The sequence below is a fragment of the Plecotus auritus genome, assembly GCF_963455305.1.
Source record: "Plecotus auritus genome assembly, chromosome: 6".
NCBI classification, from domain to species: Eukaryota; Metazoa; Chordata; class Mammalia; order Chiroptera; family Vespertilionidae; genus Plecotus; species Plecotus auritus.
This window is the reverse complement of record NC_137773.1, coordinates 165,639,680-165,655,374: the sequence shown is the minus strand read 5'-3', so window position 1 is coordinate 165,655,374 and position 15,695 is coordinate 165,639,680. Positions and strand designations below refer to the sequence as shown.

Genomic DNA, 15,695 nt, shown 5'->3' with positions numbered 1-15,695 from the left:
TAAATACAAGTAGAGGAATTATTATTTTTTTTTGATTAAGAAACCAAGTTTTCCATGTCATGGCACTTCATAAATGATGTGTAAAGGAAATTGACTTTTTATTGGTTAAATTATATTTCCCGAAAGAATATATTTAGAATTATATTAATTTTCTAAAAACCTTAAAAATTTTTAAGTGAGGTGTAATTTACATACATTAAAATACACCATTTTTGCCCTAGTTAGTTTGGCTCAATGGATAGAGCGTTGGCCTGCGGACTGAAGGGACCCGAGTTTGACTGCGGTCAAGGGCACGTGCCTGGGTTGCGGGCTCAATCCCCAGTAGGGGGCATGCAGGAGGCAACCAATCAATGATTCTCTCTCATTGATGTTTCCATCTCCCTCTCCCTTCTTCTCCAAAATCAATAAAAATATATTAAAAAAATACACCATTTTAAGTGTATGGCTTGATGAGGTTGTATATGTATGTGTGTGTGTGTGTGTGTGTATGTCTGTGTACACACATATATTAACATACAGAACGTTTCTGTCATCCCAGAATGATTCCTTCCAGTCAATTTCCCAACCATTGTTTTAATTTCTATCAATATAAATTCTTTTGTATAGTTTTGTCCATCATGTAAATGGTACAAATGGAACTATATAGTATGTACCTTATACTAAGTAAAAAAAGAAACACAAATATTTGAGATTCAAATCATGTTAACTTGGGCATCAGTAATTTCTTCCTTTTTTTTTTTTTTTTTTTTTTTTTATAGCTGAGAGTACTCCAATAGATAGAATAAATCACATATTTAGTTATCCATTCTCTTATGAATGGATAGCTGGGTTATTTTCTAGTTTTTGTATATCATGAGTAAAGCTGCTATAAAATTCTTGTGTGGACAAGTTTTCATTTCTCTTGTCTAAATACCTAGAAATAGAATCATCTTTTATATTTTAAAAACTTAAAATCAGAGCATTTATTTAATTCAAGGCTGCAGAATACGTCTATGTGTTTTCCTAACTGAATGAAACTGATGGCTTTGCAGAGCTTTGAGTAGTTCAGAAACTGAAGCAATATTCTTACAGTGTCAAAATACACACACACACACACACACACACACACACACACACACACACACACACACACACACTAGAGGCCCGGTGCATGAAATTCATGTACGGGGGGGGGGGCGGTTATGGGGGGCAGGGAGAGTCCTCAGCCCAGCCTGAACCCTCTCCAATCCGAGATCCCTTGAGGGATGTCCCACTGCCAACAGGGATCGGGCCTAAACCGGCAGTCAAACATCCCTCTCGCAATCCGGGACCGCTGGCTCCTAACTGCTTGCCTGCCTGCCTGCCTGATCACCCCTAACCACCTCTGCCTGCTGACCTGATGCCCCCAACTGGCCCCCTGCCAGCCTGATTACCCCCTAATTGCTCCCCTGCTGGCCTGATTGCCCCCTAACTGCTCCTCTGCCGGCCTGATAGCCCCCTAACTGCCCTCCCCTGCCGGCCTGATCGCCCCTAACCACCTCTGCCTTGGCCCCCCCCACCGTGGCTTTGTCCGGAAGATGCCTGGTCTAATTAGCATATTACCCTTTTATTAGTAGACACACACACACACACGCACACACACACACACACACACACACACATTTATACCTTTCTTGATCCATTATATTAGTACCTCTAAGTTCATCTGAGCCTCACAATTAAATTATTTAATTTCGGAAACATTTCCCTGATTTGGGGGCAAATTTCTGTTTTAATTGTAAGACTACTTTTCTGAAACCTACCTTGATTTTATAGTATGGAATCTCTCAACTAATTCAGGTGTCATATGCCTTCTGAAAACATACTTGTAACCTGGTTAGAGTGAGTATTTTTTGGAGCCATCTTCCTTTATGTACAAAAAAAAAGAAAACGAAAAAAACAAAACAAAACGGAAAATACTCAAAATGCTGTGAACCCATACCGTAAGAAGTGGCCATCAGAACAGTCATGATAATTTACTGCTTATTAGTTATGCTGGAAACAGGAAATAAATTTTGCATTGGTGTCTTGGGTATTAGAGAGCACAAGGGGTCAAATATAATAGTCCATAAAAACTAAACTATTCACTAGTCACACACATTTCCAATCACATACAAGAATTCAGGACAGAAATAGATGAAATCTCTAAGAATTCACGATCCTAACAGAACCAATATGCTCCTTCTCTCTATAGAAGACAGCTGGCTCCTGCCACAGAACTGCCCTTGATCGTACCCAATTGCATTGTGAGCTTTTATAGCCTTAAAAATTACGACACTAATCTTTCACGACTCCTTCCCTGCACCATTTGTCTCCACATTACCATGACTACTGTCTTGCATAGCAGTCCTTTTTATAAATTTACCCTAAGGCTCCTTCCATCTTGTTCCATTTCCTTTCTCCCATCTGCTCCATAAGAAAGAAAGGTTAATATAAACCGAACCCATCTTCGTCTCACTTTGTGACAATGAAACTCCCTATGGAGACCTTCACCCCTTTCCACAAAAATAGGGAAGTAATTTTATTTTCCCTGAAAGTCACCAATCCTCCTGCTAGGTAAGACATATGGAAAGCAAAGAATTATGCCATGAGAAGTACAAAGCTCTTTGAGAAGTGGGCCACCCTGCACATACCCTTTTCTTTAATGCCATTTTCAGAATATAAAGTTAATTTATACAATTCTGCAGCTGTTCAATCATTATGGGATAATATACTTCTTAAGTTGCATGCAAAAATTAAGAACCCTAAAATGAGTATTCATTCAAATAAACCTGTAGAAATTAAATCAAGTTTCAAAATGGTTTCAAATACCTTCTTTAAGTAGTCTCCTATAGATTGTGTAAAATGATATTCACTGAAGCACTATTTATAATAGCAAAGACTGAAACATTATAAGTAGCCAAATATAAAGGAATGTTAAATAAATTGTGATACTATATAATGCAATGTTATGCACCCATTAGAAAGAATGAAACAGAGATTTGTACCAATATCAAACAATAAGACACACATAGTCAAATGGGAAAAATAGGTATAGGGAAGTATGGAAATTAGGCAATTGCTAGTATAAAAACCCCACCATATATACATATGCTGGAATTGACAAATATATAACCTACCCAAACCGACACAGAAATAGAAAATGTGAATAAAACTCATTCTATTGGAGAATTTGAATTCATTATAAAAAATTTACCACAGAGAAAACCCTAAGCCAGATGGTTCCACTGGTGAATTCTAGCAAACAGTTGAGAAGAAATATTTATCGTACATAAACTCTTTCAGAAAACAGGAGGGAAGAAGCACTTCCCAATTCATTTATATGTTCAACCTTAGCCTGAAACCAAAACCTGACCAAAGACATTACAAGAAAAGTGTGAACCAATCTTCTTGTGAACACAGAAGCAAATATTCCTAACAAACTGAATCCAAAAACTTACAAAAAGGGCAACATATTCTGATTAATAGTGTTTGTCATAAAACTGAAAGGTTAGCTTAACATCTGACATTCGATCAATGTAATTTATAATCTTAAAAGGATAAGAGAGATTAAAAACTATGTGCTCATTTCAGTAAATGCAATATTAATTTTGTTTGGATACTCACTTTAAGTTTTCTAATTCCTGCTTTCTTAATGGAGAAGAAGGTGGAGCTGGAATGAATTTATCTCCTTCGTGACTTTTACTGCTAAAATAAAGAAGGACTCTTAATTATGAAAAGCAACAAATAAACAATTAAATGTAAAATTTTGTTCTCCATGCAATTTTTTGTGATGAAAGTACAAAAAGAGGCAAAACAATGAAATATGCTTATAATTTGGTATCACTGATGTGTTAAGATATATTGTTTATTAGTTTCTCCCCCCCCCCCTCCGCACATAATACTTCTTTGAAAAACCTCTAATTTAAAACATTATCTCCACCATACAAAAAAACCCACTTCAAGATTTTCACACATTTCTCATTCTTCTGATGACCTTTTATCAACTATGGTAAAACATAACCCCTTCGGGGAGAGGAAAAAAAAAAACCCACAATTTTTTTTTTTAGATTTTCTATATTGGACACATATTTCTATTATCATTAAGAAAAAATGCTGGGATAGGAGACTTGAGTTTAAAGGTGCCCATGTGTAAAAAGAATACTCTCTGTATAAAATGGTGTTTATTTATTACTAAATAAGCTTTCCCAGTTTCTATAGATTGGTATAATTTTAGGATTTAAATATTTATTTTATTTAAAAATATATATATATATATTTTTAATATATTTTATTGATATTTTACAGAGAGGAAGGGAGAGGGATAGAGAGCTAGAAACATCGATGAGAGAGAAACATCAATCAGCTGCCTCCTGCACACCCCCCACTGGGGATGTGCCTGCAACCAAGGTACATGCCCTTGACCGGAATCGAACCCGGGACCCTTCAGTCTGCAGGCCGATGCTCTATCCACTGAGCCAAACCGGTTTCGGCTTAAAAATATTTTTATTAATTTTTAGAGAGAGAGAGAAAGGGATAAGGAGAAAGAGAAACTTCTATGTGAGAGGGGAATATCCATCACCTGCCTCCCACAGGCCCTTGGGGATTGAACCCGCAACCTGGGCATGTGCTGACTGGGAATCGAATTACAACCTTCTGGGGCATGGGACAATGCCTAACCACCTAAGCCACACTAGCCAGGTAAGTATTTATTTTATCAAAAGTAAAAAAAAAAAAAATACAAACACTTAAACATTTATACTTTTTTTTCTTATTATTCAAAATGGGGAATTTTAGAAATTCAGGGTGAAGATTTTAGGGATTCATCTGCAGCACACAGAGGCTTACTAATAAAGTCCTGAAGGGATTCTGCCAAGGAGGCTGAAAGGGATTAGAATACCTGCAAGTTTCACTGCTTTCGCTGCTCTCAGTGTTCCCACCTAATTGATTACTGTTTTTAGTCCCATTTTCCTGCTTCAGATCCTGCTGTTCTTCAGGTAACAGCAACAAGGCATTTCTGAGACAAATGGCTGCAAACTCCATACTGGCTACAGGAATGGCTGAAGACTGTCCATCACTTAAAAGGACAAAACCAAATTAGCTAAGTAAATAACATAAAAATAAATAGTATTTTCCCATTATCAGAAATAAAACCAATATAAGTGTAAATGAAAACTTTGCCCTGTGATGGGTAGAAATTTTAATATAAAAGTTATAAAAGAATGCTAAAAGCTCAAATTGTAAATACAAGATGCAAAAAGTATATAGATCGCAAGTGTATACATCACACCCATGATTGTTAATGGATTGGAGGAGTTATCAACAAGAAAAATTGTAATGAGGACCAGGACAGGTATAGTAAGAACTGGAAACAAGGGAAGGAAGATTTTCACACTTGAGCCTTGTTTTGGTTGATCTCTACCTTTGAAAAATTCCTTTATTAAGTTTTGCAAGAGCAGCATTATTTTTTGTCTTATAATTTTGTTGAGATTTTATATAACTTTATTTGCTTTGATATCAAACTAAACTGAAACTAAATAGGCTTTATTAGGAAAATATATAAATGTGAAAATTAGTAACAATTTTGAAATTGTAGGAAAGTGATGTGCTATATCAAGTCCTTAAAAAAAATCTGCATCATAGTTGAAATAAATTAATACCAAAATATTGTGTGCTAGATACTATTCTAAAACTTTGGGAAAACTTTTAAATGGTAATGAACAAATTTTATTTTGGGGGGGAAAAAGCAGTGAAGTATTTTTTTTATAAAGCCTACTACTTTAGAAATACTAACAACTCCAAATTGGAATCTTTATACAAAATAAAGATGTTCATATTTAACTAAAGATTTTTTTACATGTGACGGATTTATACTGCTTTGGATGTTTTATGTATTAGTACTTTTTTCTCCTAATATAAGAATTCGCTTCAGGGACTATAAGAAAATTACCTAAAAGTTAACAATGACACTACAAAAAGGAAACATTGAGATGCCCTCTTCTGGACATTCTGAATAATGGCACTGACTAGACCAGGGCTTCTTAGGCCATCAATAATTTCAGCTCCCAGGAATGTAACAAACCAAAGTCACATGTCAGGTAACATTCACTATGCACCTATTTTTAAATAGTCATAAAACTTAGTTACAAGGTGGTTCCTCCTATGAAATAATAAATTTAAACACATACACTTTCTCTTTGCAAATACTTACTTATACACTGTGTTCTGTATGGACTGGGAGGCCAGAACGATCTTACGATGATAGCCTTGGCCAACAATAGACTGTACAATTCCTTTTTTACTGGGAAGACCTTTAGTTTCTTGTTCAGAAGTCTACAAAATGCAAATAATTTCTAATTAATTTAATGGAACTGTAAAACAGGGTATGAAAAATGATCCACTACCTTTCCAGTTACTCTAAGAGTGTTCTTTTTTTTAAAAAAAATATATATTTTATTGACTTTTTACAGAGAGGAAGGGAGAGGGATAGAGAGTTAGAAACATCGATAAGAGAGAAACATCGATCAGCTGCCTCGTGCACACCCCCTACTGGGGATGTGCCCACAACCAAGGTACATGCCCTTGACCAGAATCGAACCTGGGACCCCTCAGTCCGCAGGCCGATGCTCCATTCACTGAGCCAAACCAGTTAGGGTAAGAAAGTTCTTAAGATGCATCAATGTGGAGTTTCTGGTGATACAGGAATTATATTCAGTATTGAAGAAAAGAGTCCATGGGGCTGAAAGTCTGTGACATATGCTATGTTTCATTAATATGAGGTTTGAGGTAGTTCTAAGGAAAAAAGGCAATTTAAGAATGACTCCAGCATGTATTTATAACCATTTATTTAGGACATTCTACCCCCAGGCACCATACTGCATATTACGGACACTTTGACCTCAGAGTAAAAAAAAAAGAGAGAGTCACAGAAACACAGTGAAGAAGAAAAGGGAGGCAGCTCCACTTCCTAAAACCCTTCCTTCCTCCCTTCCCTCCCTTCCTTTCTTCCTTCCTTCCTTCTTCCCTCCCTCCCTCCCTCCCTTCCTTCCTTGATTAAGGTATTACATATGTGTCCTTATCCCCCCCACCCCCCCTTTTTTAAAAAATATTTTTATTGATTTCAGAGAGGAAGGGAGAGGGGAGAGATAAAAACATCAATGATAAGAGAATCATTGATCGGCTGCCTCCTGCATGCCCCCTACTGGGGATCAAGCCTGCAACCTGGGCATGTGCCCTTGACAGGAATCAAACCTGGGACCGATATTTTTTCCTTACTAAAGTGAAAGTTAGCCAAAACCGGTTTGGCTCAGTGGATAGAGCGTCGGCCTGCGGACTGAAGGGTCCCGGGTTCGATTCCAGTCAAGGGCATGTACCTTGGTTGCGGGCACATCCCCAGTGGGAGGTGTGCAGGAGGCAGCTGATCGATGTTTCTCTCTCATCGATGTTTCTAGCTCTCTATCCCTCTCCCTTCCTCTCTGTAAAAAATCAATAAAATATATTTAAAAAAATAAATAATAATAATAATAGCCCTGACCAGTTTGGCTCAGTGGATAGAGCGTCGGCCTGCGGACTGAAGGGTCCCAGGTTCAATTCCGGTCAAGGGCATGTACCTGGGTTGCGGGCACATCCCCAGTGGGGGGCGTGCAGGAGGCAGCTGATCGATGTCTCTCTCTCATCGATGTTTCTAACTCTCTATCCCTCTCTCTTCCTCTCTATAAAAAATCAATAAAATATATTTAAAATAATAATAATAATAAAGGCTTCAGCCCCAACTACTCCCGGTATTTTTTAAAAAATCATATGTAATTAAAATATTCATTATTTTATAATGTCTTGGCAGTAATAGAACTAACAAATCTTGAGTTCTAGAACTCAGAAAAATAAATGGTACATTTTCAGAAAGGTAAATGGTACGTTTTGTTCTTTTTAAAGGCCTTCTCTTACACTGGTTAAATACTCTCCCTACAACTGAGGCTTATGCTTTGTATTTAGCAGATCTTTTCTCATATATTATACACTACCCACCAAACATCAGCCCGCTTGTGCCAAAAGGTCTGAAGCAACATACATCAGGTAAACAGGACCAAATGATCTCCTCGGTATCACCAATTTAACAATTAAGTTGGTTCTTTTTATTAAAAAATAAATTTGTTTTTGAGGCTACAAAGTGCCTTCTTCAGTGTCCCTTCTGTCCTGAGAGAAAGAAAATTTACGGAATTCCACGTGAAGTTTCTTGTTGCTCCTATTGGGATTTTGCTTTCTGATTTTGAGAGCGTTCTGGCTTGTTTCTACTATCGTTTAGGCCACTTCAGGTCATTTTTAAGAGGAGGAGAAACACAGACAAAGAGATAATTATTCATTTCCTATTATTAGCATAGACTGAGTGCTCTGGTATCCACCAAGTTATAGCAACCAAGTCATCTTGACCATTTTTTTTTAAATTACAAATTTTTAAACTTTCTAGAAAAAAAAGGGGGGAGGGTTTGCAATCCACAGAATGAAGACAATTCTAAAAATACTATTTCTAAAAATATGTAATTTGAAAAGAAAACATTAAACCTTAATATGTGTCTCTACTCCCAGGAAGATGTAATGCCCTGGCTTCCATTAACTGTACTACAAGAGAATGGCTTAAATTCATAAATGGACTCAACAAAACAGCAATTTCTAGAGAGCCTTTCATTTTAAAAAAGTATAAATTCTGCCTAGAATTGTCAGTTAATTTAACAATTATCCACTAAGAAAATTGTCATGTAAAGGGAAAAGTAAGATGGAATAAACCAATGATGCAAATTTGCAGATGTTTTTCAGGAAGCGTTGTTTCAGAGGAGGAAAGCCCAACTATCTTCCTTCAGCCATGGCAGGCATGCCAGGCAACATTTCATGCCACCCTCTCCAATCTCCACAGACCCAAGAGCACAGCAAGGGTGGGGGGTGGTTAGGAATGGGGTGATACAGACATCTGGTAATTCTGATACAACCTGCCTTCCCCCCTCCCACTGACCACTCCTCACTTGAGATACAAAGGCTTCACTCAGTGCCTTATGGAGATAATGTAGGCATGGACACCGATGTTAACGGGCCTATTTCTCTTAGACACTGTGGATAAATGTGTGTCAGAGGGAAGAGTCTGGTAATTGTGATCTCTGAACCAATTACTGAATCAAAATAAAGCCTCGGGCCCAGCCGGTGTGGTTCAGTGGTTGAGTGTCAACCTATGAACCAGGAGGTCACGGTTTGATTCTGGTAGGGGCACGTGCCCGGGTTGCAGGCTCGATCCCGAGTGTGGAGCCTGCAGAAGACAGCTGATCAATGATTCTCTCTCATCATGTATGTTTCTATCTCTCTCTCCCTCTCTGAAATCAATAAAAATATATTAAAAATAAATAAATACTAGTAAAAATAAAGCCCCGGGCAGTGTAATGCAGTCCTCTCCACACTCACTAGGTTATCAACAGGCCTTCTCTAATCGCCTGGCGCACACACCTGATGTGAGATGACATGGCCCCTGCCTAGCAGTTAGCTGACCACTGTTCCAACAGGTAGGACCTTGTTGGCTTCAACTCTTTAATGTGAATGCTGATACCTGTTGCCATACTTACCAAGAACCATGTTAACAAATGAATTTCTGAACCTAAAATTTTTTGTCCAGCTATTAAAGAAGAGAAGACTCTAAATTCCCTGAGAGTTAAAAAGGGGATGAAGTCTTGTAGGTTCCCAAGTATTTTTTGCTTTCCATGTAACAGTATATGGGGGAGAGGGGTGCGGGGGGGAGATGGGTGGAGAGTGAGGGTTCAAAAAGGTACCCAGGCAGCACTCACCCCCTTATTGGCAGCGATGCAGCATTCAGCCAGCCGTAGCCAGAGGCGGGGATTGGCATGATAGACCTGAACAGCTTCGATTAGGCACTCGAAGGCAGCAAGAGGCCTTCCGATGTGAAGAAGCTGAATTCCACAGTTATACAGCAACTCATACCTCTTGTTGGTCAGCAATGTACACATGGGTCTTCCTGAAAATTTTTTGCCTAATGATAAAAATTAGGTGGGAATCAATCATTAGACTTAAAAGAAGTTATTTAGTGGAAAACATTCATTCCACTAAGTACTTAAACACTACCTTGTTTAATACCACTGACCCCAATGTGAAGTTAATAGCATTCACCAATGATGATCTCCAGCCCCAACCCACAAGTACTGGCCAGAGTCATCTCCGTTGTCTGTGTTGCCAACAAATGAGAAGCAACCCAGGCCACACATGCTCCAGGAAGGCAAAGAAGAGAGAGGACCCACTCTCCTTTGAATCTTACACATTTTAGAGTCTGTAAAGATTCCACTCTTTTTACTTTAAGTTTGATTAATTAAATTATTGTCATGTACTTTTGATTAACCGGAAGTATTCAGCTAATGTTACAGTGTTACAGGATTTTACTGTGGCAATAAAAGTTAATGTGCTATACCTATGATAACTATCATTCACTCACTCATTCAGAGTTTCACAATCCATAATAAGACTATTAATGATTTTGGATACATTTTTCATCAATTAAATAGTTTTAAAAAATACAAAGCTAAATGATTGCTTGACTTTAAGCATTTAAAATCAATAATCTATATAATATGAATATTAAAGGAATAAATTTCAAGAATTGCTTAAAGATTGCCAGGTGCTGCCAACAGTACCACATGTGAAACGCTGAAAAGAAGCTATAACATTAGTTTGGCACAATCAAGAAATCTTCGAAAATTACTTTGTTTGTTAACATTACCCATATGGGATTACTGATTTTCAAATCTATGAAAAAAAAAAGGGAATTAAAAATACTGAGTTTTAAATCTATGAAAAAAGGGGAATTAAAATGTCTTTGATAATTACACTTAACTCCTTGCTATTCAAATATCTACTAAAAATCCCCACAGTCAAACTTGTTGGGCAGGATCAGTGATAACTGTAGATGCATACGGCATGCATTATGACCAGATGCTCTTTGAACTCAGGCTTTCCTCATGTAGTAAAATGTAAAATGTCCCCAAGCAAAGGGCATACCTGGATCAGTGCTGCCTGCACTGAGCTGTGCACAGACATTGTCATTCTCCTGTAGAGCTTTTTTAAAGTAGAAAATTCCCAAATTGTGCTTGCTCATGGCAAAATGGATGCAACCAAGGTTATTCCAGAACATACATCGCAAGCATTCACCTGAGAAAAACACAAATAAGTTTGTCCACAAATTTTACTGTAGATGTACATCATACAAGAATTTGGCTTATCTAACATGAGTTAATTCTATATGCAATTCCACATAGTCCCTATAGAACTGTTTATAAGGCATTTGAAATTTAGGAAAAATCTGAAAACTTCGTAAGCTCCCTTTCCTCTTTTTTTTTTTTAATCCTCACCTAAGGATATGTTTTTATTGATATGTAGAGAGAGAAGAAGAGGGAGAGAGAGAAACATCGATCAGTTGCCTCCCATACGCACCCTGACCTGGGATTGAAACTGCAACCTAGGTATATGCCCTGATCAGGAATCTTTTGGTGTACTGACGACACTCTAACCAACTGAGCCACCCAGTGAGGGCAAACTCCCTTATCTTTTTTTTTTCTTTTCCTAGTAAATGTTTATCTTTCTTTCTTTCTTTCTTTTTCTTTCTTTCTTTCTTTCTTTCTTTCTTTTTTTTAAACAATATACAAAATAAATCTATTACCAGATTCCCTGTCCTTTTATTTGTTTTTTTTAAATATATTTTAATTGATTTTTTTTTTACAGAGAGGAAGGGTGAGGGATAGAGAGTTAGAAAAATCGATGAGAGAGGAACATCGATCAGCTGCCTCCTGCACACTCCCCACCGGGGATGTGCCCGCAACCAAGGTACATGCCCTTGACCAGGATCAAACCTGGGACCCTTGAGTCTGCAGGCCGACGCTCTATCCACTGAGCCAAACTGGTCAGGGCTGTTTATGTTTTTATTCATAAAAAGTTTCATATTTTATGTGGTCAAATTTAGGAAGCTTTCCTAAGTGCTATGGTTCTTGGATTTTGCGTAATGTTTAATCAAGGCTCCCCCACCACAATATTAATATATTCCTCCAAGTTTCCTGTTGCTGCTTTTGTGATTTTACTTTCACATTTTAATCCTTCATCTCTCTGGACTGTATTTTGGTGTAATGGAAGCAATCCAAGCTTTAGTTTCCTTTTTCTAAATGGCTTCCCAAACATTCTAAAACGGTTTACTGGTAGTCCATCTTTTGCTCAATGACATAAAATGCCTGACTAGATCGACAAAATTAATAATCAGGATAGTCAATGCTTAATACTAAAAACTAAATGTTGGCTTTTGAATTATTTTAAAATTAAGCAATGACTGTATTTTAAAAAGAGGAAAACTATACTTAGGAAAAAATATAGTAGAAAATACACTAATATGTTTAAATGAGGTTGCTTCTAGGTAGTGGTATTGTGAACAATTTTTAAAATATATATATTTTATTGATTTTAGAGAGGAAGGAAGAGGGAGAGAGAGAGAGAGAAACATCAATGATGAGAGAGAACCATTGAGTGGCTGCCTCCTGCACACCTCCCACTGGGGATTGAGTCCGCAACCCAGGCATGTACCCTTGGCCAGAATCGAACCTGGGATCCTTCAGTCCGCAGGCCGACATTCTATCCATTGAGCCAAACTAGCTAGGGCATGAACAATTTTTTTAAAATTCTATTCCCAAATCTCCTCTAATAAGCATATTTTATCAGCAACAAATAAATAAAATTTATATATGGGAAGCAAATGAACAGTTTTAAAATTAATAGATATAAAAAATAAATATATAAAATATACAACTATTATATAAAATATTTCCTATTAAATGATGGTAACTGTTGACTAGTCAACAACATGCCCTGCTCCCGACTCCATTTTAGAGATTGCCAATATCAATTCTGAAATCTGTGCCAAGACAATCCTAAGCAAATTTTCTCAAAGCATATTATCTGCTTAGTCTGAGAGATCATTTCAGTGATTGGGTGTTAATGGGCCCCTGAGAGGAAGCCATGACAATAAAAACATCAAAAATTAAAATTTAGCAGAATTAGAAATGGGTACTGGGGCGGGGAGGGGGGTGTGGGGTGGTAGAGAGAAGAAACAAAGGGTAGAAGAGCCAGGAAGAAAATACAAAGATTTTACCATTTTCTTTTACCTGTTTTCAAGAATCCTGGATGTTCAGCAATGTTTGAACTATTTAATAGCTTCACAGCTTTTCGATAATTGCCTCTTAAGTACTCAAAATTGCTTTTAAGAAACAGAGAGGGTGCAGACTGTAAAGAAAACATCAGTTACTTATAATTTGGTTTTAGCTGCTCAATGAGATCATAATCACACTGTTGTGCTGGCCTGTGTGCAAGGGCATAAATGAATCAGTTAAGCCATGGTCACCAAAACAAGGCTCTCTCCTCAAGTGCTCCCTGACTCAGGGTAACTATTTCTTGCATTACAATGATTTATTTTTCTGTTTGCTTTTCCCTATGACTATGATATCTTTTAAGGCAGGGATCATGCTTTTATTTATTTTTTATTTATTTTATTTTTTTATATATATAGGGCGTAGTATCACAGGAAGGTCACAGTATCCTGCCACCCGTGAGGAGTAAGCCCAAGTTGCTGTTGGATGTGTTCATCACAAAGGAGCCATTCTTCAGGTGCTCTGCTCTCTCCACATCCATGCTTTTATTTTTTAATCTCAAAAAAAAGGTTTCAGAATGACTGGCTGGCTACATAGGCCTTACCCCTCCTCTTAGGTCTAGGCTACAGTTGTTCTCAAAAATCACTTGAGTACTGACCCAGTGGCTAACGTGAATCCTGCTTGGGATTTTCTAAGTTCAATTTTCCTGAACTATTCCTACTACAAACCATATCTTGTCATGATTTAATACTTTTTTAAAAAATTTATTTTTATTGATTTTGGAGAGGAAGGGAGAAGGAGGGAGACATAGAAACATCAGTGATGAGAGAGAATAATTGATCGGCTGCCTCCTGCATGTCCCCTGCTGGGGACTGAGCCTGTAACCCTGGCATGTGCCCTGACTGGGAATTGAACCATGACCTCCTGGTTCGTATGTCGATGCTCAACCACTGAGCGACTCTGGCCAGGCATGATTTTATACTTTTAATTAATATCCTAAAAGCCTCAAGATTTTTCACTTCTGTCCTTCCCACTACCATCTTAAAAATTATTTCTCAGTGTGGGGCTGGGGTAAAGGGGGTGGAAGGAAGGAGTAATTATATCTCAAATACTAGCACTAGTAAAACTGAAGGTATTGTCAGGCCAAAGATCATTTGGAAGGGGCAGGTTTGGGCTACAACTTGACTGTTAATCTTGAATTAAAGTTTTCAGTATAATCTAAAAAAATCCTAGTGTCTAATAACAATGCATGTTTATGTGAATTATGATAAACAACTCACAGAATACTGGTTAGCTATTTAAAATGGTGGTTTGGCCCTAGCCAGTTTGGCTCAATGGATATAGCGTCAGACTGGGGACTTGAAGGGTTCCAGGTTCGATTCCGGTCAAGGGCACATGCCTGGGTTGCGGGCTTGATCCCCAGTGTGGGACGTGTAGGAGGCAGCCAATCAATGATTCTCTCTCATCATTGATGTTTCCATCTCTCCCTCTCCTTCTCTGAAATCAATAAAAAAATATATATATATATAGAAAAATGGTGGTTTGAAGGCTACATACCAAGGAGAAATGCTTGTGATAATTTTAAGTCAGAAACATATTGCATTAAATTGTAGTAGACACAGTATGATCACTACTTCATAGTTCACTATCAGACTAAGATAAATTATTTAAAACTGACAAATAACAAATTGAACAAATAAGAAAATTTTAGGACATAAGAGATATGAATTGAAAAAAAAAGTCAAGAAGAAACTTACATTTCCAGCTGTGTTCATGACGGACTTGATCTCCCTTTTGCATGCTTTCAGAGACTTCATTTGGATATAAGCTCTTACTTTATACTGTCAGAGGGAAAATGCTAGCATGTAAGAACTATGGTATATTTACACATAGTGAAGCAGTTCTGCTTTCTCATTAAGGAAATGAAACCCAATCTGTTTACAACATGGGTATGCCAGCAAAAGCAAGTTAAAAATTATCATAAATAATCTATTTTTACTGTATTCATGGAATACACTCTAAAAAACTAGAAACACGGTAGAATAAAATTTATACTTAAGTTCCAAACAAAAATCCTGATTCTTATCTGTACGTGGCTAATTAACAATGAATTTTTAAATGAATGTGATCTCATCATCTAATACATTCCCAGACCATTTTTTTCTCTCAATTTTCTATAGAGTAAATAAAAGAAATGATATTGCATTATCATCTTAAGCAAAGTATACTTAGAAGGATTAAATGGCTTCTAAACTACAATACCTCGAAGATAAGTAAACATACATGTCTTAAATGATTTACTGCCTTCAATGATCCATCACATTCTTCATTATTCATAACCACAAGTAAATACACGTGATGTATAACCTCTCTTAAGTTACATTACCTGATGTATCTTTGATTTTGCAGCTTCTATTAGAGCTCCACTTTCGGCTTTATGGTTAGAACCGTCTTTGTTGGTGTTATTACCAGTCTAGAGGATGATGAACAAAGTTTATCAAAATGAAATATTTCTGCCCACTATTTAAA

General features: G+C 37.2%; 1 protein-coding gene across 4 annotated transcripts in view; it reads right to left on the bottom strand.

The window, feature by feature from the left end:
- The window catches only part of CNOT10 (CCR4-NOT transcription complex subunit 10), a 109,506-nt gene that overhangs the window by 15,978 nt on the left and 77,833 nt on the right, over nt 1–15,695 (bottom strand). For 3 of the 4 annotated variants that reach the window (XM_080675696.1, XM_080675694.1, XM_080675697.1), the window contains 8 exons: nt 15,553–15,639; nt 14,924–15,007; nt 13,185–13,302; nt 11,041–11,190; nt 9,819–10,021; nt 6,209–6,330; nt 4,898–5,074; nt 3,625–3,705 (listed from right to left, as the gene is read on the bottom strand). In XM_080675696.1, coding sequence (XP_080531822.1) covers nt 3,625–3,705; nt 4,898–5,074; nt 6,209–6,330; nt 9,819–10,021; nt 11,041–11,190; nt 13,185–13,302; nt 14,924–15,007; nt 15,553–15,639 — 1,022 coding nt within the window. The remainder of the gene's footprint in view (nt 1–3,624; nt 3,706–4,897; nt 5,075–6,208; nt 6,331–9,818; nt 10,022–11,040; nt 11,191–13,184; nt 13,303–14,923; nt 15,008–15,552; nt 15,640–15,695) is intronic. The other variant, XM_080675695.1, reaches the window with a different exon arrangement.